Source organism: Anopheles ziemanni, chromosome 3 (assembly GCF_943734765.1).
Source record: "Anopheles ziemanni chromosome 3, idAnoZiCoDA_A2_x.2, whole genome shotgun sequence".
Lineage (NCBI taxonomy): Eukaryota > Metazoa > Arthropoda > Insecta > Diptera > Culicidae > Anopheles > Anopheles ziemanni.
The window spans coordinates 11713043-11735480 of NC_080706.1; the positions used below are offsets into that span (position 1 = coordinate 11713043).

The 22438-nt window shown below is 44.5% G+C and overlaps 6 protein-coding genes across 7 annotated transcripts; 4 read left to right on the forward strand and 2 right to left on the reverse strand.

Moving 5' to 3' along the window:
* The first annotated feature begins 485 nt into the window (after nucleotides 1-485).
* On the forward strand, nucleotides 486-3594 carry LOC131289706 (gamma-tubulin complex component 3). The gene is made up of 3 exons (XM_058319006.1): nucleotides 486-570; nucleotides 727-911; nucleotides 982-3594. The coding sequence occupies exons 1-3, from the start codon at nucleotides 486-488 to the stop codon at nucleotides 3271-3273; spliced, it is 2562 nt and encodes an 853-aa protein (XP_058174989.1). The 3' UTR covers nucleotides 3274-3594.
* Nucleotides 3595-4086: 492 nt separating this feature from the next.
* Nucleotides 4087-4552, forward strand: LOC131288107 (uncharacterized). Of its 2 annotated transcripts, none has more exons than XM_058317218.1 (2): nucleotides 4087-4156; nucleotides 4233-4552. In XM_058317218.1, exon 2 carries the CDS (start codon nucleotides 4258-4260, stop codon nucleotides 4486-4488), a length of 231 nt encoding a protein of 76 aa, XP_058173201.1. In that variant the 5' UTR covers nucleotides 4087-4156; nucleotides 4233-4257; the 3' UTR covers nucleotides 4489-4552. The 2 variants fall into 2 exon arrangements, with proteins under 2 accessions (XP_058173201.1, XP_058173200.1); XM_058317217.1 differs by having other exon boundaries at nucleotides 4113-4152.
* A 1964-nt stretch (nucleotides 4553-6516) lies between these two features.
* On the forward strand, nucleotides 6517-15349 carry LOC131286296 (SH2B adapter protein 2). Its single transcript, XM_058315229.1, has 5 exons — nucleotides 6517-6999; nucleotides 11831-11962; nucleotides 12044-12280; nucleotides 12351-13541; nucleotides 15080-15349. Exons 1-5 carry the CDS (start codon nucleotides 6517-6519, stop codon nucleotides 15347-15349), a joined length of 2313 nt encoding a protein of 770 aa, XP_058171212.1.
* A 980-nt stretch (nucleotides 15350-16329) lies between these two features.
* Nucleotides 16330-17128, reverse strand: LOC131287889 (peptide deformylase, mitochondrial-like). The gene is made up of 2 exons (XM_058316980.1): nucleotides 16723-17128; nucleotides 16330-16656 (listed from the first exon to the last, which is right to left on the reverse strand). Exons 1-2 carry the CDS (start codon nucleotides 17101-17103, stop codon nucleotides 16342-16344), a joined length of 696 nt encoding a protein of 231 aa, XP_058172963.1. The 5' UTR covers nucleotides 17104-17128; the 3' UTR covers nucleotides 16330-16341.
* Nucleotides 17129-17474: 346 nt separating this feature from the next.
* LOC131287767 (aprataxin) lies at nucleotides 17475-18192 on the forward strand. The gene is made up of 3 exons (XM_058316850.1): nucleotides 17475-17636; nucleotides 17696-17921; nucleotides 17987-18192. The coding sequence occupies exons 1-3, from the start codon at nucleotides 17475-17477 to the stop codon at nucleotides 18145-18147; spliced, it is 549 nt and encodes a 182-aa protein (XP_058172833.1). The 3' UTR covers nucleotides 18148-18192.
* Nucleotides 18193-19776: 1584 nt separating this feature from the next.
* LOC131287424 (transcriptional adapter 1-like) lies at nucleotides 19777-20952 on the reverse strand. Its single transcript, XM_058316472.1, has 3 exons — nucleotides 20612-20952; nucleotides 19983-20527; nucleotides 19777-19921 (listed from the first exon to the last, which is right to left on the reverse strand). The coding sequence occupies exons 1-3, from the start codon at nucleotides 20852-20854 to the stop codon at nucleotides 19795-19797; spliced, it is 915 nt and encodes a 304-aa protein (XP_058172455.1). The 5' UTR covers nucleotides 20855-20952; the 3' UTR covers nucleotides 19777-19794.
* Nucleotides 20953-22438: the final 1486 nt, after the last annotated feature.

Below are 22438 nucleotides of genomic sequence, written 5' to 3' on the forward strand. Positions count from 1 at the left end.
ATAGACCAAAACGTGGTTCACACCTGTCGGCGAAATTTAAACTACGCTAAAAATTTATCACTTACAATTGCTACTTGCTTCTAATTTTTCTTGAGAACCGTGTGTCGTGTAATCTTTGCCTAATAAAAAAAACAACCCTTGTAAAAGTAGCAGTCTGTACGAACGTCGCAGAATCTAGATATTCGCAATACGAACGGTCAGGACGAAAATATGACTTTGGATACATTAATTTCTGGTAAAACAACGTAGAGTTGCTATCAAACCATACATTTCTTTTTATATTTTTAAGGTTTTAGTAAAATTTCCCATATTTGCAAGAAGCTTTCAACGATTTGTATACGTCAAGTTGTGCGACATGTGTGTACCAGCATTAGCCTATGATTTGTCAACAACTGTCATCCGTGTAACTTTGCATCATTGCCGCGGGCGCCATCAAAACCGTTTGTAGAAGTGAAAAGAACGCTGATAATGCGATCGATATCACAATGAGCCGAAACAATCAGCCAAATTTTCCGGTCATCTATGAGTTGCTGAAGGCACTGTGCGTAGATCTCGCCGGAGAACATTGCAGTAAGTAGTAAACCGCTGGTCATTATCCACGGACGCCGCCCCACATCCAGCGCTTGGCCGGTTACCTCTTGCATCCTTGCTGCGCATCTGTTTCGTTTCGTTGTTCTTTTAACATTTTGGTGCTGTTTCTTTTTAATCTGCTTCACGTTTTCATAGATGCTGTCCTGAAAGCAGCCACTCAGCTCATTGCCACCAAACCGAACTCGATTGCGTACTATGGCAGCTCATCGCTGGCTGCGAACGAGTCGACGATAATGGCCCGTATAAACAGTCGATTGTCATCCAAGAGCCAAGCTGCTACGAACATCTTTAATGGCTTGTACGAAGAGCTTGTTTCAATGGTATCTAAAACTTCCACCATACGATCTATTTGGAAATGTCTACAATTGAAAATTGATGCATTCATTGCAGATGGAAAGCAAGGAGAGGACACCAATATTGGAGTTTTTGCTCAACATTGCTGATTCGGACAAAACTGCTAGTGCTAGTGGGCTACAGATAGACCTCCGTAATGATGTTGGCAGTGCGCTCACGAAGCTAAGCATTAATTCCGCTGCCGGGAGCAGCGGAAGTCAACGTGTGATGATGTCATTGGCCGGAGGAAATAGCGCCCCGGCTGCCGGCTCTACCGGAAGTCTTTTTGATACTAAAGTGTTCACGATGGACGAGGGTCCGCCGCAAATTGCCGATCGCAACGAGCTGGAAGATCAACTTATTCAGGACGTCATCTATGCGTGCACGGGCTTTAAGGTGAAGTACCTTCGAAAGAACGTTGTGACGGGTGAATTCAAGTTGGACCACGTTCAGTGTCGGAATCTGGATGCATGCGATGCAGGAATGTTGTTGCGTCTAGCAGAGGTTGGATATTTCTACAACAAGGTGTCTACGTTTACGAATCCAAGCAGCGACTCGTATCTGATGGGAAACTTCGGTCAAGGTTACATTACCGCGCTGCAAAAGGAGCTGACCAACTATTACGGATTGATCGCGAACCTGCAGGAACACCTGGATCGTCAACGCCAATCTGGGGACAGTACTGACCGGATGACGTTGACGCGCACGATGGTGTGGCTATTGGAGCCGATGGAGCGTTTACAGTGGCTGGCGGTAATTTCGGAGGCATGCCGTGAGGTGAAAGGTGGAGCGCTAGCGTCGGCAGTGCATAAGTTTATCTGGCACGGCGATCCAATGGTGCGCACGATATCGAGACAGCTATTGCAATCCGCATGCATACCCTTGCAGCAGATGTTGACGCAGTGGCTTACCGATGGAAAAATTGTAGATCCACACTGTGAGTTCTTCATCGAGGAGCTGACGGACGTTTCCCACAACCAGCTGTGGCACGAAGCATTTCGTTTGCGCAAACCCATGGTACCCTCCTTCATATCGGACACGTTCGCAAAGCAGATACTAGTGATTGGAAAAAGCATCAACTTTCTACGCGAGACTTGCAAAGACCGATCTCAAGTGCCCGAGCGGACGGATCTGAAGAAATGCCTCAACGAGCGGTTGGACTACCTCTACAGCCCTCACAACAACACCGAGCTGCACATTTTGATCGATAGTGTGTATTTGAAAACGTCCAAACGCGTGCTGGATATTGTGTTGGGACCGCACAAGCTGTTCGAACATCTGAAAGCAATACGAGGTTATCTGCTGCTCGGGTACGGTCACTTTGCCGACGTGCTTATGGAAAAGCTTAAACAGCAACTGGATCGTCCGGCAAAAGAAATCCACCAGCAGAACCTGTTTTCGATCGTCGCGGAAGCTGTGCGAACCTCGGCAGGACCGGAACAGGACGAGCCGGAGGTGCTGAACAATCTGGACGTTTATTTCCTATCGCCGTGCGAAGGTGACACCGGTTGGGATGTGTTCTGTCTGACGTATAAGGTTCGGGGGCCCTTGGTGACCATCTTCCAGCCGGTGCAATGCACGTACCGGGCGCTGTTCAAGCACCTGTGGAACATGAAACGGTTCGAATTCATCTTGTACGGTATCTGGCGCAATCATATGCTGAGCACACGCTGCTACAAACCGATTGCTAGTAAAATAAGCATCGTGAAGCAGCACCTTCAGACACTCTGCTCGAAAATGATCAACATTATCACGCAAATGCACTACTATATACTTTTCGAGGTCATTGAGTGTTCCTGGGAGCAGTTCAGTGCCTGTGTCCAACAGGCGAAGGGTCTGGATGATGTACTCGAAGCGCACGAAAAATTTCTCCAGCGAATATTTGTTGGCATCTTCCTGGACAAATCGACCCACATGTACACCAGATCCTTGGAGCTCATATTTAGCTCCGTACACAAGCTGGACGAATGGCAGTCGAATTTCTACAAACTGTGCAATCGTGAGATGGACTCACTGAAAGCCTTTGAGGATGAGATAAAAGCGAGCGAAGCGACGGGGAACTACGGTGTAACGGCCGAACGGACACTTGAACGCGACGAAGAAATTCAAATCTTTGAACACCAACTAATGAAGTGCCAGAAGGCGCTCAGCATGATCGGTATAGAGTACGAGACTTCGGTGAGCCAATTTCTGTATAATCTGGCAATATCGTCGACCGAATCGTTGCCGCAGCTGTGTATGCGATTGGATTACAATGAGTACTACAAGCATCGGGACGAACGATTAAGTTTACCGCTCACCTTCCAGCACATGCGAAAAAGTATGGCGGGAAACTTTAGCCGCCAATGATCCCGCGCCAGTCCTGTCGAGCAGGAGCGATCGCAGGACGATTTAACTAAGCAGACTATTTCGACATTAGCTGATCAGGTCTCGCTTCTAGTTTTAACTCAACAACAATCTAAATTTTCTATGTTCGTTGAAAATGGGCCACACTTGCCAGGGTATTACAACTGTTGCGATGTCATGTAGACGATTGTCGTTTTTGTTAGTTCCACACCCGTTTCATGTTATTACTAGACCCGGAAAAATGTGCTTGTGCCAAGTTTTAAAAAGAGCGTTCACTGTTTTACAAGTATTATCATGCAATAAAGATGATCAATTAATTCTCATGACAAATAGGATGCCATTTAATTTCATAACAGCATCTTTCGATTTTTATTCAATATGTGGTATAAGGTAAGTAATTGAATGAACTGGGTCTTTCCTTTGAACAAATCAATTTTTACGCTGAGTTTATCATGCCCTCATGTCTGAATTCATGCTTCCGATCATAAATTCGCCTTCACTGTGAAATCGTAGTTTCCATCGGGAACCGTCGAGTACTACTGCGAAGTTTCTCATGCTTTACGCTAGTTTGTGCTAGGTCAAATACTTTGCTGAGCTTCAATTGATTACTTTAGCATACAGCATACACTAACTCGTTATTATGTAATTTCAGTTCATTTCTGGAAGTTAAAAACTATTATCAAATAAAAATATAAATTTAAGGGAAGCTTAACGACTGCTAATAAACGTATAAATACCTTATGTAGCGGAAATGTCAAATCGTTCTGAAGACACGATAGCTTCTGTGTAGCCGCGGCTTAAGGAGTGATGCTGTCACTTTGACAGCTATGATATCCAAAGCTCCTTTGCAGCCGTGAAAAGAAAAACACGATTACGTGAACTGTTGGTACAGCTTGTTAAAGAGATATTTTTTGGGAGAAAACACTACGGTTGTGATTAATTTTACATTCCGTTCCGCACAGATACTCAGTTTCACCCATCGCTGAAATGGCAGCATCATCGCAGGCCAGCCGAGGTCTCACGGCACTGTTCAAACGAGGATGGAACGAAATCCCCGAAGTGGTCGGCTCGTCCGTGATTGCCCTGATCGGTATCGGCCTCAGCGCCGTCGGATTGACCAACTACTACCGCAAGAATGCCGATAACCGTCGTTATAAACTAACGTACGTTGTGATGCGTCCTGACGATCCGAGAGCGGCGCACATTCGCAAGGATTAAAAACCAAAACCAATCGGCTGGCTAGATGTAATAAATTGTGTTTACTGATGTAAAACCATTGTTGTAATTACTTTTATTGTTTCAGTTATGACTAGCTTCGGCTAAGTTATTGCATGCGGGCTTTCTTGACACTCTTAATTTTGTCCAGGAGCTCCTGTTTCCCAACCAGATCCTCTTTGTTCAGCCGATCCCGCTCTTCTTCAAGCCCTGTCATAAACTTTTCTCTGGAATGGAAGAAAAGGTTTCGAAATTAGCAACTTCCCATTTGCTTCAACTAATATGCTTGCTTTACCGATTGAAGAAAGCTACACCGAATCCCAGTAAAATGCTTCCAAAGATAACCGGAAACCGCAGGGCCGTTCCAGCCGGAGTAGACATTGCTGATTGTATAAATGCGAAGTAGAAAATAAAAACAAACCACTAATATGACATTTTCCTTAGGTTGGGCAAGAGAGCTTTCCAGCCGCCAAAGTTTGACCAAACCACGGCTGATACATATCGAGGTAACTTAAATATCCGGAGGTAGCTCTACTCAACGGATTCATGAAAAAAATTGGTAAAACATGTTTTAAGTGCTCATCACTTCATAAAGGTGATAACTGACTGATTTTGATTTTTTCCGAGAGCCTGATATGAAAACATAGCCAATCTTTTCAATATGAGGATTCAACAAAATCCCCCAAGATATATACACAGAACTAGCACCAGAGCACCAGTGGTATTGATGTGTCAAACGTAGTAAAATGTCACTTCGCCTCAAATAAAGCTACCTCGGAGTGTGATCTTGGTTTTTACTGCGTTCCCGGTCGCGCGTCGCCACGGTCTTCAGATCCGTGTTCTGTTTTGGTTGCAGAAAACATTGTGAAATATCTCCGCAGTCCTGGTAGACTGCCACGGTTTGTCGTGATTATACGGAACGTGGGTCGTGCGAATATAGCGACATAATATTCCATCCTTCGCTTGCGACGCAGGAAAAGCAGCTGCTGAACTACCAGCGAACCTAATTCCTCTGTGCTTGTGAATGTGAAAATCGTCGGGCTCCGCTGCAGGTAGATTTGGGTGCTGTTTTATTTCCGTACCGTCAGCGGCGGATGGGGCGGTCCAAGTGCAGCAAAAGTGAAGCGGCTTAGCCAGCAGGGATCAAGTGCATGTGTCGGTGATAATAATGGTGACGGTGTTATTTTCTTATCGTGGAGTCCATTGGTGGGGGTAAAGTTCGCCCTATTGCGCTGCGGTCGAGACGTTGTTATTGCAACTCCCCGCCCGATGGTGGTAGGTGTGTTAGAAAAGTGCTACGATTTACAAAGAAGAAAGTTTCCTTTTTGCGATTGAACAATTATTAAACGTCACAGCTGTTAGCATCGATCGCTAAGATAAATCTACCGTGTCTATCAAGGCGATCGGGCTACACCTGACGTGTGCGTTTATTGATGAGAAAAAAGGAATGCTGATACGGATGCCCCCGCTGCGCCCGCAAAACACCCGACAGCTCGACGCGGTTTCCAGCGCGAGTACCGCAGTGTAGACTGGCCGCTGTCACTGCGCTACTACTGGTAATGCGTAACGACGAAGATGCTGGTGCCGCCGCCACCGCCGCCACCGCCGCTACATCGTATTGTACGTTGCTGTGTGCGAACGTGCACCATACTTAAAAAGTGCTGGCACTGATAAATATACTCAGCTGCAAGTGTGTCGCGATACCGTAAATCACGAGAACAGGCGCGTCATTACAATGGTGAGGTGAAGGTGAGCAGATAGTGTAGACCAGCGCAGGTTACAACATACTCTGTTCCATTCCGGGGGGATCCGAGCTACAGTTTGTCCGCTACAAATCTCCAGCAGAGATATAGATTGCCCGCAGCAGCATCAGCACCAGGCAAAAGGGTGTGGAATTGGTCAGCCCACGCGGGGTGCGTAGGGCCGTGAGTGGAAGAGAGGAATAAGGAAAGCAAAAAGAGAAAACAAGTGTAGGAAACAGAGAGAGAGAGACAGAGGGAGAGCGATACGGGAGAGAAATAAACAAAAATCATGGCCAATCTGACAGATGGTGATCAAAGTTTTTGCAGTGTGACAGTTCAACAACAACAACAACAACAACAACAACAACAGCAGCATCAAGTATCCGGCGGAGGCAACGGGTCGCATACCGGTAACGCCTTGAACGTAGGAAGTGGTGCTGCAGGTGATGAGGGTGGAGAGGGCGGCGGCCTAGGGGGAAACAGCGGTACTACCGTTGGATCGAGCGGATCAATGGCAGCGACGTCGATGATGACGGCGTCGCCGCTGGCGACAACCACAACGTCGACGGTGGGAACGTGGACGGAATTTTGCGAGCGTCACGCACGGGCGGCCGCAGCGGACTTTGCCCGGGCGTGCGTGAATTACGTCAACACAACCCTGCCGGAACTGGCGCGCCATGCCATTTCGCACCGGGACTTCATGCGCCGCTTCGTCCACTGCTTCGAGGCGCGCTTCGAGGAGGAGTTTCAACGCCGGAAAACGCAACCTAAGGTGGGTCCTTTAAGTTTTGCAGGGTATCCTTGTTAGCGATAAGCACCGGACGTGGACGAAAATGGTAAAATTCTTCGAGAACTGTTACCGATTCGTGCCGTTGTACGGATACGGGAGAAAGCTAGTTCAGATAACAGCCTACGGCGTTGAGCAAAGTGAAAGGTATCCGCTTATCATTGCGAGACGGAATTATGGTATATGAAACGAAAACACAGCCCGGTGATTTTACAACGGAAAGAACATGATGCTGGAAATAGTAACTACATATTACACAAAGAAAATAATCAGATTTTAGTTCGACCTGGGAAGACCTTATTCCATTTTGTGTTATAAAATCCTATCCTACGAATATCGCTATCAATTTGAATCGTAAACGTTAAATTGCATGATAAGTTATTATACAACTCCGCAAAACGCATCAAAACAACCCAGAGATGATATTAATGGATTCATGATTTTATTCATTTTTTTGGTTCTCACCGGTCCTTCGGTTCGGATGTTAATCAGAAGCATATTTTAACATTGAATAGCCCGGTTCATCCAATTACATCTAAATTCCTTTTGCTTTTTTTTACTAAACCAGCAATGATGCCTTTTTCCAGCACAACCTTCATGTCCATACGTATTTAACAAGTTAAAAGTGGATCTGGTCGATTATGATTCTTTGCCAACAGAACTGTTCCATTATAATGTTCAGTGGATAGTAAAAACCCCTTTACGATACAGGCAAAGGGTAACTGTTTTATTTTTTTAAATAATCTTCCGTTGTTCAATGAAAACACTTGAACACCTTACTCCGAGCACTTTTTTATGGCCATTCGCCGTACTGTGTTATAATAAAAATAACAAACATAAACCTTTATCAATAACGTCGGGGGGTCGTTCGGAGGGTGATGGGGAAGAACTAAACACATTGCAAAGCTGGCGACGTCAGCAAGCGCCACCCAACATCTGCAATGGCCCCGTAGTTCATTCATAACATTTTGGAGCAAAGCTCTCCATCGACGAGTGATTGTGGAGTTTTTCGTTCCCTGTGCATCCTACGCAATTCCCATGTTGGTGGTTTCTTGGGCGCGTCCTGGTCCTGATGTTTCTCTACTCTAGAGAAAAGTCAACGACACGTCCCAACGTGCAATAGTGGTGTCAGTAGTGTGGTTCTTTGTGCTGGGAATTTTCCATTAATAGACCATCTGGAAGATGGCTAGCTAAGGATCTAAACTTTCCTGGCGACCACGGTACTTAATTAGCATATGAACGTAGCGTAAAAAATAGATTTTGTACATGCTTGCAAAAACACAAAACAATCCATCAGTGGAGTGAAAGAAGGTGGTAGACTTATTGGTTAACCGTTTAAGAAAATGAACACACATGCTTTTTTTAAAAATATGTTTGCCAAAAAGAAATTTCCACTTTTTGATAATTGTTGAAAAACTAAAACTTTATATTGACCGGATGTAACTTTGACGGCACGGTTATCAAACCAATAAAAACACCATAACTTACTCTCGTCTCTTTTCATATTTGGTGAGCAACAAAATCCGCTAAGATAGAGAATCTACCACAGTCGGGAAAACATACCCTCCAAAGCATGAGAGGAGGACCCTAAATATGTTGGCTATTTTGGTGTTCCCTTATCAGCGTCCATGTGTGCCACCTCATGTCTAAAGCAAGGCTGTACGCAAAGTAGGAACGTGTGATACCTGCTGTTGCTATTGCTGCTGCTGCTGCATCATTGCTAAATTGATTTAGATCCTTCACTGCACCACCATCAGCAGCATAATAAATACGAGCGAAACGATACGAACGAGACACTTAGCTGCACACGATGAGGGCCGTACAGCGCTTCTCAATAATCCATCCTGTGTGGATTTTGAGAGTAATTTAAATTGCAACACTGTGCCCTTATTTCATGCAATCCGCAGCATAATGATAGTTGATCTCTGCAAAGTATACTGCTTTGGTTTCCAATGTCTGCCTAGTATTACAGCGTTTTACATATCATCTAGTGACCCATAAACATACAACTTGAGACACCAAACGGGTCAAGTATTCATAGCCTGCTAGGATCTACCGCTATGATAGCTATCGCGTGATGGTGATCCGATTAGAATTTACAAAATATAAACGTCAGTTTCAGTGAGTTTCCGGTTACACCTTTTTTTTTTGACACTTATTTTAAATTGTTTGGGCCCTTTCCCTGTTTTCGTACTTGTATGGTACTCGTATGTTACACAAATGTTAATTTTAATGCATGTTCTAGAAATTATATTTGTTAAAAATCACACGAAAAGACAGATTCAATGTCCTCCAATGTCCAAACGTTAAAACGGGTACAGAAAAATAAGAGTGACAAGTGTAGTGTAGAACACCTTGGATAATAACGGTCATGTTTTGCGCGCGGAAAATATGCGTTGGTCCATTCTTTACCAAATACCGTTCGTTTTCCTACTATCTCTAATGAAAACTGAAAATGCACATACAAATTGCTAAACTCACCTGATCATCACCTGATGTTTCTTCCATTCTTCGTTAATCATTTACGATAACGAGAGCTACGTTAATCATTTACGATAACTAACCGTCCGCCTGGTATATGTAGAGAGCACATCTGCATATTTTGATAACGCTTGTTGCTTTTTAAGGATCATAGCCATATATTGAACAAGTTATTTGAGAACCACTGAAATAGCGGCTCGCGAGTGAAACCTCGGCCCGAAATATGAGCTAACTTATTTAGATTCGGACGTTCCATGCACCCAACCAAAAATGTGTCCCCATTGCGACTGGTGGAGTTGTTTCTCGTAGCCGTAAAGAAATGGAGAAAAAAACAGACAAGCCCATCCCCGACCGCACCGACGAGGACTTACCGGAATCGAATGAGGTGCGCCCATAACACACGCGGTGGTGCGTGTTGGCATGCAACACGGCCTGCCTGTTCCATCTGCCCCCGCTTCCTAGATTCCGCGCCGTGGGACCGGCATCATGTTGTCATTGGCCTTGGCATGCGGTGGTGGCCGGTGTTCACCGCAACCCTGCTGGCTGTCGCCGTCTGGTTCGAGTGCGCCAACGCCAACGCCAACGGTAGTCGCTTAGAATCATTTTCATTCATAAATTCCGCACGTCGACTCTGGCTGTGCATGCGATCCAACTGGCTTTCTCTCCCGCCCCCTCCAGGCAATCTCCAGCATAATCAACGGCTCTTGTTGTGTTGGTGTGTGAGTTGTGAATGGGGTTTTAATGTGTCAGCATGATGGCTAGTTGAAAACCACATCCATCGATTTCCCACACCCTGCTGCTGAGAAATGCTGCACGGCCCTCCAGCATGCTGCTGGACACGCTCCGGTGGAGTCCGGATTGGAATGGACAGCACCACCTCACCCGGCACCCTCGACGCACGGTTGCCAGATTGATGATGAACTTAACCCATTGGCGCCTACCTCGTTACGTTCGACGTGTTCCGAAACGCAAAAACAAAACACAAAATAGAAATACACGGCTCAAGCATGGCCCGAAATGGACCGAACCGAAGACGTGATCGCGCATCGTACCGCACGCTGGTGGGACGATAAACACGATCAATTTGTCCGGGAGGCGGTAAACTTGCCATCACAGCGGTGTGTTCTGATTTCGGTGGACAGAGCACTGTTTTGATTGTATCTATTGTTGGAACGCATAAGCCGCACGGCCGGTCATTCCATCGACCACCCGCGCCCCCCACCCGTCGGCGTCTCGGCCGAATGTTTCCGGTCGAATTTTCAGCGACCCATTCAGGGGTATTCGGGGGTAGCGATCCATTTATGGCACTAGGATAGTGTGGCTGATCGCACCGTATCATATTCGATGGACATTCGAAATCAATTATAGCCGATAATGTGTTAGAGAGACGTGTTTTTCTCTTACATATTAACATGGGTTTGGTACAGTTCCCTCACTTTTTTTTTGTTTGTCATAACCGCGCGAGGAAACTTATTCGTTGCAAATTCGTAAGCTCGGGCAAGCGGAAATCTATTTTCTTCAAATCGTTTGATTCGTGTTCGACGGTGCCAATTGATTCCATTCCGAAACGCCATTGGCGCGTTTACTTGTCTTAATCTATCGCTTCGCGCCGTCCCTGACTAGTCGGCACGGCAGCATGCCGTGTCACGAATAGATGAAATAAATTGGATCTGATTATTTTATTGGCTGACTTTTGATAGGTCGGGTGGGGGGGATGTAGGATTTTGCCGATTACCACTCGTGTTATCAATTACGGTTCATATGCAGTCTGGAGTGGAGGGGTGGGGCTTGGCGTCCGTCGGGAGCATGACCAAAGACGCTTTTCGAATGCCGCTAGGCAATGTAACCCATGTAACGTATGTTTTCAAAACCATTGATGCGTAACAAACCGCGAACATGTACTTTATGGAGGGCAAGCTAGTGACGCGAATATTAACTTTACATAAACTATTTTCATGGTTTTAGCTAATTGCTAAAATGGGTGAAAAATGTCTAAACGTTGAAGGTTTTTTCACAATAACGTCCATAAATACTTTTCCTACATCTTTCAACCCATAAAAGTCCTTTCGATTCTGCATTAGAATAACAATTATTTTAACAATAACATTTTTTCCCCCAATGGAACTTACTCACATATTCTATTCTTGAATATCGATTTCTATATTATTGAAATTATCTAATAAAAAATACCAAATCCAAATCTGTCACAATACAGAAAAAAACATCGCGAATGTTACCTGTTTCTTTGTATTGAATATCAGAAAACGGTCATCTGAGCTGTATGGTTCCGAAAACAAATCTAAAACCTCACTTATTTCTTTCCATTCCCCCCCAGACTGGAAATGGTTCTGCCACGCTGCCAGAGGAGAGTGACTACTCCGAAGATACCGATTCGCCAAAAACCAACCACAAACCGTTCTTCCGACGATTATCGTTCAAGGGGCTGCGCAAGGGCAAGGTAATTCATGTGAGCATCCCCCCAATTTACTGGTTTCCCCCCGTTGCGCGAAAGTGTCCGGCGTGCCTGACGGAAAGTATCTCTTTGTAGGCATTTTTTCACAAGCAGCACTCCGACGAGGTGGAGCTGTCGGATAGGCGGGCGAACAAAACCAAACTCGCCAAGATCGTGGTCGAGTGCCGGAAGGAGGGCACGGTCAACTATCTGTCGCCGGAGAATCTCGACCAGCCGTCCGGCTCGCAGAAGTGGGAAAAATGCAAGCTGGTGCTAGTGAAAACGGTCTCAGGATACATGCTGGAGTTCTACTCGCCACCAAAGTCTCAAAAGGTATGCTTTGAAGTAGGATCATGACTGGTTTCAACTTTTCCTAAACCGTTTACCGTCTTGCGCGTTGTAGCCTCGAAGCGGCGTATTCTGCTTTCTTATAACGGAAGCGCGCGAAACGACCGCCCTGGAGATGCCGGACCACGAGAACACGTTCGTGCTGAAGGCGGGCAACAACATGGAGTACGTCATAGAAGCGCGCGACACGGACGACATGCGCAGCTGGCTGGCCACGATACGCTACTGCATGCGTAGCACACAGACAAGCTCGGGCGCTGCCGAATCGACGGCCGCAGATTTGAACACCAGCCTCAGTACCTCGATGTCCCATGGTGGTGGCGTTGGCGGTGGAGGCACTGTTGGAGGGATCGGTGCTGGGGGAGGAGGAGGTGGTGCAGGTGGAGGAGGAATGTCGTCATTGACGACGGACGTGAACAACCTTAGCTTAAGCCAGTCCGCTTCGGCAGCCAACGCGACGCCACCGGGTGGCCCCGGAGCAACGGCATCGCTGTCGTCAGCCGGAACGCCGGGCCCGATGGGTGGCACAGGCACCGGAAACACTGCTTCCGGCCAAACCGGGCCGAGTATGGTGAACGCACCCGACCTGCCCCCGCGGCGACCCGACGACCGGATATCGTCCTCGAGCACCTTCGAGCTGACCGAGAACGACCTCGATCAGGCCCACGAAACCGACACCGACCTGACGGCGATGATGCGCGAGTACCCCTGGTTCCACGGTACGCTGCCCCGTTTCGACGCCGCCCAGCTGGTGCTGCGCGACGGCACCTCTAGTCATGGCGTGTTCCTCGTACGCCAGAGCGAAACGCGCAAGGGCGAGTTCGTGCTGACGTTCAACTTCCAGGGTAAGGCGAAACACCTGCGCATGACGCTGAACGATCTCGGTCAGTGCCGGGTGCAGCACCTTTGGTTTCCCTCGATCACCGAGATGCTCGAGCACTTCCGGCAACACCCCATCCCGCTCGAGTCAGGCGGTACTGCCGACGTCACGCTGACCGGGTACGTGCTGACGCCCCAACACCAGCAAGTGATCGCGCACCAGCAGCAGCAACATCATCAGCAGTCGTCGTCGTCGTCGGCACAATCGCAACAACAATCGCAATCACAGCAGCACGCAAACAGCAACAACTACTCCACCACTTTGATCGGCAGCGGGGCGGCCGGTTCCGGTGCTTCCAACACCTCCTCCTCCAACGCAGCGGGCGGTGGTTCTGCTGCCAACAATCCCCAGACCAGCCCGAGACATGTGAGATATTAATGCTGCACGGAAGCTGCAAAGCAAACAAACAAACAAACAAACAAACATACAAAAAAACGGAAATGCAAACCCACATTCACACACACACACGGCGCTCGGCACTGGAACAAGAAGAGTGGATGCCGATAATAACATTGTAAATCTCCTCTCTTCCCTACCTTCTGACGCCAAGATGCGCACACAAATGGCCACACACAAACACAAACACACAAAACTTACATACTTACAAACACATGTAACACGCAGGCAACTGAAACACAGCTACTCGGATATATACAAACAAGCAAACGAAAGCAAAACGTACATTTTTAAGAATAATAAGCCGATTAAAAACGAGACCAAAATTCGCGGACATAAAATCAAACCGTATGCCTACTCCTCTGTTCTCTTGATTGTACTCTTGCTGTTATGCGTATTAAGTCCTTACAACCAGTTGCGTTTTCGTTCTTTCTCTTTCTCTCTGCTCTCTGTTCGCCGCAAGGACGTTTGTGTTTTGCTGTATTACATTATATGTTCCTTCTCCTGCTGATGGTTAGATTTTTTTCGTTCGCAATTTGCTGTTCGTCGCATCTGCAATGATAGTAGTATTAGGTACCATCCTCATCGTCAGCCATCATTTCGTCATTCTATACTCCAAACTATCGATGTGTCTTTTTTGTTGTACCGTTCGGATCTTTATTATGTTCTGCTCCTTTTACCTTACTTCCGTCGAATGGTTTCGTTTCCGGATAGTTTCCTTTCGTTGCATCGTTTCCGTTGATCATTGGTACGTCCGTTCGAATGCGGATGGGTTGGTTTAAAATTCGAATTGATGTTGTACTGATTGTTCGATGTCTCATTCCGCTGCTAGATGAAAGGGAATGATAGAGTAGACAATATGGTTCAATTCACACTATATAAATCTATATATTTTTAATGAGCTCTCAAATACGTTTATTATCCCACGTTCAACGCCACAACGATAGTGGTTCTTTAATGACCCATTATTCTGATTTATATATTATAAAATACTGTTTTTATAATGCATTACTATCCGTTCACATTCTCTCTAAAAATGTGTTTTTCGTGTCAATGTTGATGCTGCGTTTATATTTGTTTTTGCCTGACACTTCAATACATAATTATTTTGTGTTACCTAGTACTGTTCTTCAAATACAGCATGTGACTCAAAATTTGAAAAAAAATATGCACCTAAATTTGAATATAACATATTATTTACGCTCAGCATATTCTTTTATTAATCTTTTTCAAATTTATAATACCTTTGCGGTACTTTCAATCTTATACAATAGTTTGCTTTTAAACAAAACGATACCAATTATGTTTTAACAACAATGAACATGCCAACATCTGAAATGTTCCGTTTGTCGCAAAAACTATTTTTCAAATTACCACGGTACCTTACCTAGTTCTCTCTTTCTTTCTCTCTATCTGTCTCTTCCTCGATTGTCTTAACCGAATGAACGGTTGCTTTAACATTATCCTCCTTCCACAAACAAACGTAAACCTGCCCGGTTTACATGCAGGCGATCACGCTGAACGGAAGCGTCCGGATCAAGACGTGCGATTTAGAGCTGTCCCTGCAAACGGTCCCTGTCGAGCAGATGAACTCGCACCATCTGCACCACTCCCAGCAGCACCAGCAGCATCTGCTGCTTCACGCACAGCAGCAGCAACCAACGGCCCCGCAGCCCGGGACGAGTGGCTTAGGCCAAGGCTCGGGTACTGGAACTCAGCAGACCGGCACGGGCGAGGACGGTCAACGGGCAGTGGATAATCAGTACAGCTACGTTTGAACGTTTGATTCCTTCCGCTCATCCTCAACGTGACCGAATCATTGATGGAGCCTACCCAACACAAGAACCCGTTTCTAGCCCGCTTCGGAATTGATTGATACATTTCCCTGCAATTTACGCTTGTAACATTTTTAACAAGTGTTATGAGTAATCCAGCCTTTGAAATTGAAAATTTTGTTGTATCATTACTGTGCCGCAGATTTTGAGATTATGTATACGTTTCAATTATCATTGCAGCACTTATGAAACGATTCAAACCCAATTGTTTTATGTTTTTATCCGTTATCAACAGTATTGAACTAATTTTGTAATGGTAACAGCTTCACTGCATAACATTATCCCGCAAAATGTTTCCACTTCCGTAGCAGCTTCTTTTGCCAAACGAAAGCAATCATTGAAAACGTGTTGAACGTGGAGAACATACAACCAACCTACCATAGTTAATTATCCGTTGGTTAAACAGACCTCTACTGATTATTACACATTCTTTTTTACCCGCTGCTGCAAGCTGCTATATGGCACAACATAATTGAGGTATGTTCATGTGTCTTAAAAAAAACCTCAACGAATACAAAACTTAAGATTCTATAACTCGAAGCATATAAGCCGATTGCGAGGTAATGGAGAAGCATGAGCAGGAACGTTGCGTGTCTAGCACCGGTATTGTCTTTTGGCAATGTTATCCGAAGCCACTGACACCGAAGGTCTCTGATTAACGTACACTATTGCTAAACACGATCTACTCTTCGTCTTTAAAATGCCATCGTTTATCGTTTTGCCAGAAATAATTTCTTGGCATGGATGTTGCTTTTTTCTGAATATGATACACTTTTCGTTGGTGAAATAAATATGAAACATTCAATCTGTTTTGGTGGTCTTTTCAATATCAACAATATCAGCTATGCGGTAAGGCAAAACAAAAAAACAGAAATATTGTTTAAATATATATGTATCTATATATATATTATTTCCATACTACTTAAATGTTTCAGCTATTTCTTCGCGAACGACAAATTCACGCGGCCTTGTTTTGCATTGACCGCTTCCCAGCATGTGCAGGTAAAGCTCTTCCGGTTCATGATATCGGTGTAAACGATTCCGTTCAGATGGTCCATCTCATGCTGAGCAATACGAGCATTCCATCCATGCAGCTTCAACTCTTGCCGCTCTCCGTGACGATCGTACCCTTTAACCAGCACTTCCCGGTACCGCGCGACGTCCGCCCGATACCCTCGTACGCTTTCGCACGCCTCCGTGTGTATGAGCTTGTCGTAGTTGAGTACTTTTATTTCTGGATTTAAAAATACCTAAAATAGTAGTGAAGATGGTGCATATGGAACATTTGAGAAACTTTTCAGTGAAATTTAAATTACCGTTAGCGGAAGTGGTTCCATCTCTCGCAGCTTATAGTCGGCTTTGGTGTACTGGTCGCGAAGGTCGTCCTTAAATTCCATCACGAAGGCACGCAACGGCAGACCCAGCTGTGGTGCGGCTAGACCGACGCATTTGTACGCTCGCATCACCGAAGTGAGGTGCTTCACCAGATATTGCACTTCCGGAGACTTTAGTTCCCTCTCCGGAATCAAGTTCGCTACCTGCCGCAAAGCTGGATCACCCAGTTGCACGATGTGGTCGAAGGGGGGTTCGTTTTTTCTCGTTTGCCACAAGCCCTGGTACCATTTTGATAATGATTTGTGCAGCCTAGCAGAACTACTGAATGCCCGAATAGTAGTTTTAAACTGTGTGGCCAACATATCAAGGTTTGTTTTGTTATTGACCGGTGAACTCCATTGATTATTTCAGTGTCATCCCAACGGTGACGTTTCCGTTTCGGATTTAAAATATTTCACTCTTTCTTCACGACAAACACATGAACCTTCGTACTTTTGTTATTTTCCTTTCGTATTTTCCGAAAATAAAAATTTAAGCACATTATTTAATTATTTCTTTATGAAAAAATTTTAAGTTACCTGTTTTGTATAGGTTTCCTATAATTTCGAGTTTTAATTGTGGGGTATTTCAATTCATCTGTACTTGGATAATACATAACTATTTCATCGGGGCGTCTGCCTACGGTGTTTGTTTACACAACTCGTTCAAAATATTTTCCTCGCTGCTGGGTGATATGGCATCCTATTCTTGGTCGGACGCACTGATTTTTGCGATAAATAATGTAGCAAAGCAAGTGTTTGTCTCTGAGTTAGCCGTTGTCATCAAAGATAAATATCCCAAGGCTATATACCATTTCTTAGTGCTTCCATGGAAGGATATAGACTCTGTGTACGAAGTCGGTAATTGGTTCCAAATTCTCAACTTGTATAATAAATTATCCTTTTTAAATTCCAGCTATCTTCTGGAGACGAGGGTTTGTTGCATGAAATGTACAATCTAGGTTTGAAAGCGACTGACTCCAGTGGACTGCCGGTTGGACGGTTCGAATTTGGATATCATATGAAACCTTCCATGAGGCGGCTACATTTGCACGTTATATCCAAAGACTATCACTCACCCTGTCTTTCGCATCGGTTTCATTGGACCGCATTCAATACGGATTTTTTCATGAAACATGAATGTGAGTAGGATTGAGCTCTATTTAGGGAGTGGTTGGAAAATTTAAGTACATTCTCATCTTTGCAGACGTGATCGAGAAGATTCGAGCTGAGGGTCACATACAACGTCCGAATGAAAAATGTATTCTTGAACTGTTGGAATCTCCCCTGCAATGCAATCAATGTTCTTATCAACCAATCAGTTTTCAGGAATTAAAGCGACACCTCAAGCAACATGTAGAAGAGTAAGATAATTGCCATAATAAAAGCAAGACAAAAATCGCGGTGCCAATATTTCATAGCCAGGATAAATCCCGCTTGGCGATTTCAAAAACATGCTACTTTTGTTTCATCCCCATACAAAAATGCAGCGTATTTGATCAGCTAGGAGAACTTTTTAAAGATAACTGCTCCACATACCTATCGGGATATTATCTAAACGTAAGATAACTTTAGTTAAACGCACATCAATCAATAGAATGCACGAAAGTCGTTAGCTTACTGTTACGCAGCAATGTGTCTCAGAATTGTAACAGTAAATCCTAGATCTGTTTTCTTGTGGATTAACACAGCGAAGTTTATAAAACATCGGTTCTACATTGAATGGTAGACATTGCAATGCACATCAGCATACATTGTCTGTCACAAAGCACATTCAAGAACTTCTTCGTCACCAAAATATGCGCATGATATGTTGTAACATAGTTGTATTGTTATTCATTAATTTTACAACAATGTAGTTGAAATTTGATTACGATAGCTCAGATGGAGAAAGACTAATTTAAACAAATGAAAATAAAACAAAGTCACAAAACGCAACAAAAATGAGACTGTTCCAGGAATTTTGCTTTATAGCAAATATTCCTGGTACGCTTTCCGCCGAAATGTTCCATGTTGCACATTCCGAAAGGAACGCTTGGTGAGAATAGTGCTAGACGCGAATGTACGGTTGGTGTAACCTCTAGCTGTAGAACTACTGTTGAGTCGTTGAACATATAATATTCAATTACACATTAGTTTTTGTTCAATATGGATCCAGATATTATCGCCCATGCAGATGAAGATCATTGGTCCTACCAGTTAATTCGCGAACTCAATGATGAAGCCTACCATGTTGATAGTACAGAGCATGCTATCGTGCTGAAAGATACTTTCCCAAAATCCCGTTTCCACTTTCTGGTGCTTCCGCGAAACAACATTGACACTATATACGAGGTAAGTGTTGACTTTCGGGCATATAATTGTGCTCTACTCAGCAGCGAATTAATTAATATAAAATTAACTAGTTAACTAGAAAAGATATCGGTCTTCTGGAGAATATGTTTCATCTTGGACGACGGGTGGCTATTTCTACCGGCATGAACATCGAAGCGTTTCGTTTTGGGTTTCATAGGGATCCACACATGAAACGGTTGCATCTGCACGTCATCTCGAATGATTTTGATTCTCGTCATTTGAAAAGGAAAAGGCATTGGAATATCTTCAATACAGAGTTGTTTATCACATACGATGGTAATGTTGCATACAGCGTGGCAAACAAACGTGGTCAATTAAATAATTATTTTGTTATTCTTTGTTCCAGATGTTTTGAAGCTCATAAAAAAGCAAGGAAAAATAGAACGTCGTTCGGGGAACTACTACGAAGAACTAAGGAACGGCACACTGCGATGCAACGCATGTTCATTTCAAACTGAGTGTATTGTAGAACTAAAGAGACACATCAGCGTTCACCGTTGATGCGTAGTTTGGCCATAAAGGTTTTCCGTTTCTGTTGTGTAATTGCCATAACATGAAAAAGATGCAATAAATGAATATATTTTTAATTAATTTAGTTCTTTAATGTGCAATAATTTTATCTAGATTTAGGAGTACAATATTTATAAAACACTATGATTATTATGACAACTGACTGGAAATCCGCTCAATGTTCATCGAGTACACTGAATGCGACGAGATGAGGTTTCGATCCTGAAGCGCTTTGTACAGTTCAAAGGCATTTATCTTTCGGCTAATTGTGGGGTATCTAAAACGGTGGAAAGGACATTGGTTAAAAACTATTCCAATAAAACTTTACCAAAACTTACAGTTGGCCACAGCTTGCCAGAAATGTGGACTCTCCCGGTGGTGGTTTTTGATGGCAGACGGTGGTGATTTCTTTGTCGAGATCCATCGGTTCGTCGTCAATTTTAGCTTTGGTGATGGTGTTGCGTACGAACGGATGTTTCAGTTCACACCCAACGTCATAGTAAAAGGTACCGTTCGCCGTAATGCGGTAGTGCTTGCGTGAAGTAATGATGGCAGAAAGTATATTTTTCAACAGAACCTGTACGGAGTTGACGATCATTTCTACTGCAGCATCATCTGCGCTCGAAAGTCCATGCTCCCAGGCGCCTACTAAGAGCCTTCCCAGCACAAGTCCATTGTCAGGCAAAAATAGTTCTTGGGCCGCATAGCGCATTGTAGACACCGAAGATCCAATTCCAGCCATCGTCCCTTGGGATGATGCCGGTTCAGGGTCAGGCCCGATTTCACGGGAGATATACTCGTGTAGCGACACAAGTTCAAATGTAGCTCGATCGGATGATGATTTTGACGATCTTTTTCGTTTTTTAGCACTACGACCGTCGTTCTGTTGCATCGATGCAAGGCAGCTTGTGCCATCGCTTAAACCACCGTATGTTCCTGCCATTTGTGTACCTTCGTAGTTATTGGCCGATGATTGTGGCGGTGCAACGGCATCAATTTTATTGAGTATCGCCAAAAGAAACCTGTTATGGAGGTGCAATTGATCGGGACTAAAAAGCTTGCGGCACTCGATATCAAACTCTTCCCTGGAATGTTTCTTGCGGAACCATAGTTTCATATTCGTTAAATACATGGCCCACTTGTCACCGAGCGTCTGCATCAGAGCCTGCTTTGCCATTTGCACTTCGTTGGATTCTCCGGAAGCGCTCATTTTGCACAAATCGCAAATTAAATGTTAGTTGTTATTATAACCATGCAAGTGCGCGAGAAAGGCGTTCCTGTGAACACAAAATTGCTGTCTGCTTTTTGTAGAAAAGTGTTTATTTTCGATTAGCACATCTTTCGCGAACGTACATTTGTCAAAACAGCCAGTGCTGCCAAATGCGGAAATAACATAACAGATTTCGAATACGCTCTTCTGGCAACCCCTTCTAAGAAAAAGATCAAAATTGTCAAATGTGTGTTTCCCAGCGAAAAACATACCGAATTCCATTCATGGCGTTTTGTTGTTGAAAACAGCGGCGATTTTTCTACTCTCGTATTATTCACGCATTGTTTCGTTTTCCTGTGCGCATTGATACAAATATTTCACGAGTTTACCATTGTGGCATACCGTACAGCAAGGGTGAAGGTAAAGTTGTATTTTCCAACGAAATCAATTCAATTCTTCGTCTAGTGATAACGCACCGCCGCGTCTGGTCCGTTCCCGGGCTGAAGCGGTCGTTTCGCGACGGCAAAGAACGTGTGGCAAGAGTGCCGTAGGAGGTCGATAGGAATCATTTTATTCCATTTCTTGAGTTGAACTCTGCAATACAGTACATAGATCACATTCAATGAAACGGGCAGTTCTGCCAAAAGCGGCCGTACCAGAATTCGTATTCTTTTGATTTTATTGGGCGTATTACGTATTGCTGCAAAACTAAATACAAAGCTGTTGGCTTCGGTTGGCCTTGCTTTTGCAGCAACAATTGATTCGTGGAAAAGTGTCTTAAGTAAGGTTTATCGCTGAGCGCTGGAAATGTTTGCTCGGGAAGGCAAATAATCAATTGCATTTCAACTATTGGACATTCTTCTAGTTTGTGTGTTGTTCAGAAATAAGGTCTTGTTTCGAAAAGGAAAAAGATCCCAGAAAGACAACAGCGACCGATCAAAACGCGAGGAATCTGTCAAAGAAGGCAACGCTGCCACCGCAAACAACTCGAAGGAGCAGTGTTTCCCATCCAATAACATCCCCCGTGTTACGTTCGGTAGAGTTTTGTTTGTGTGCGCAACGAATCGTGCAAGTGAAGGTGTGCGAAGTGTATGTGGTGAAGCTGAAAAGAAAAAAGTGTGAGCAACGGGTTCGCTCGAGCACGAATTCTTTCTTTTCTTGCATCCAATCGTGGTAGCAGTCTGTCGGTAGCTATCGTGTGGTCGTCATTGTCGTTGTCATCGTCGTCGTGGTCGTGATTTGTTCGCACGAGCGAGACTTAAAATCGCAGATATTTTCTAAACCTTTTTCGAAATTGTTCTGACGGATATCATTCGGAGTTCTTATGAAATACTAAGTGCATCGATTTCCCTTTCTACACCCGGATTGCAAGCAGCGGATTCCAGTGCATCGGAGGTACGTATGCAACGCAGTCGAGTCTTTCAGTGTTCAAGCGAAGCAAAGTGATGAAAGTTAGATTCATGAGGCTCGAACGTCGTACTACGTTGCAATTCCGGTCACCATGAAAATGGTTGATTCGGCTAAGGAAAATATTTCCCATCATCTCTTGTGTCGTGCGCTGTATTGTTAACCTTATTTGTGGAG

Coding starts and splice junctions, on each gene's coding strand:
- LOC131287889 (XM_058316980.1), bottom strand. CDS start 17,103: ATGTTGGCCACACAGTTTAAAACTACTATTCGGGCATTCAGTAGTTCT. Junction 16,657..16,722: donor TGGAACCACTTCCGCTAACG/GTAATTTAAATT, acceptor CTACTATTTTAG/GTATTTTTAAATCCAGAAAT.
- LOC131287424 (XM_058316472.1), bottom strand. CDS start 20,854: ATGAGCGCTTCCGGAGAATCCAACGAAGTGCAAATGGCAAAGCAGGCT. Junction 20,528..20,611: donor TTGCACCGCCACAATCATCG/GCCAATAACTAC, acceptor TCGATGCAACAG/AACGACGGTCGTAGTGCTAA. Junction 19,922..19,982: donor CTGGCAAGCTGTGGCCAACT/GTAAGTTTTGGT, acceptor CCACCGTTTTAG/ATACCCCACAATTAGCCGAA.
- LOC131286296 (XM_058315229.1), top strand. CDS start 6,517: ATGGCCAATCTGACAGATGGTGATCAAAGTTTTTGCAGTGTGACAGTT. Junction 7,000..11,830: donor GCCGGAAAACGCAACCTAAG/GTGGGTCCTTTA, acceptor ATTCCCCCCCAG/ACTGGAAATGGTTCTGCCAC. Junction 11,963..12,043: donor GCAAGGGCAAGGTAATTCAT/GTGAGCATCCCC, acceptor ATCTCTTTGTAG/GCATTTTTTCACAAGCAGCA.
- LOC131289706 (XM_058319006.1), top strand. CDS start 486: ATGAGCCGAAACAATCAGCCAAATTTTCCGGTCATCTATGAGTTGCTG. Junction 571..726: donor TCTCGCCGGAGAACATTGCA/GTAAGTAGTAAA, acceptor ACGTTTTCATAG/ATGCTGTCCTGAAAGCAGCC. Junction 912..981: donor ACGAAGAGCTTGTTTCAATG/GTATCTAAAACT, acceptor CATTCATTGCAG/ATGGAAAGCAAGGAGAGGAC.
- LOC131288107 (XM_058317218.1), top strand. CDS start 4,258: ATGGCAGCATCATCGCAGGCCAGCCGAGGTCTCACGGCACTGTTCAAA.
- LOC131287767 (XM_058316850.1), top strand. CDS start 17,475: ATGGCATCCTATTCTTGGTCGGACGCACTGATTTTTGCGATAAATAAT. Junction 17,637..17,695: donor ATATAGACTCTGTGTACGAA/GTCGGTAATTGG, acceptor TTTAAATTCCAG/CTATCTTCTGGAGACGAGGG. Junction 17,922..17,986: donor TTTTTTCATGAAACATGAAT/GTGAGTAGGATT, acceptor TCATCTTTGCAG/ACGTGATCGAGAAGATTCGA.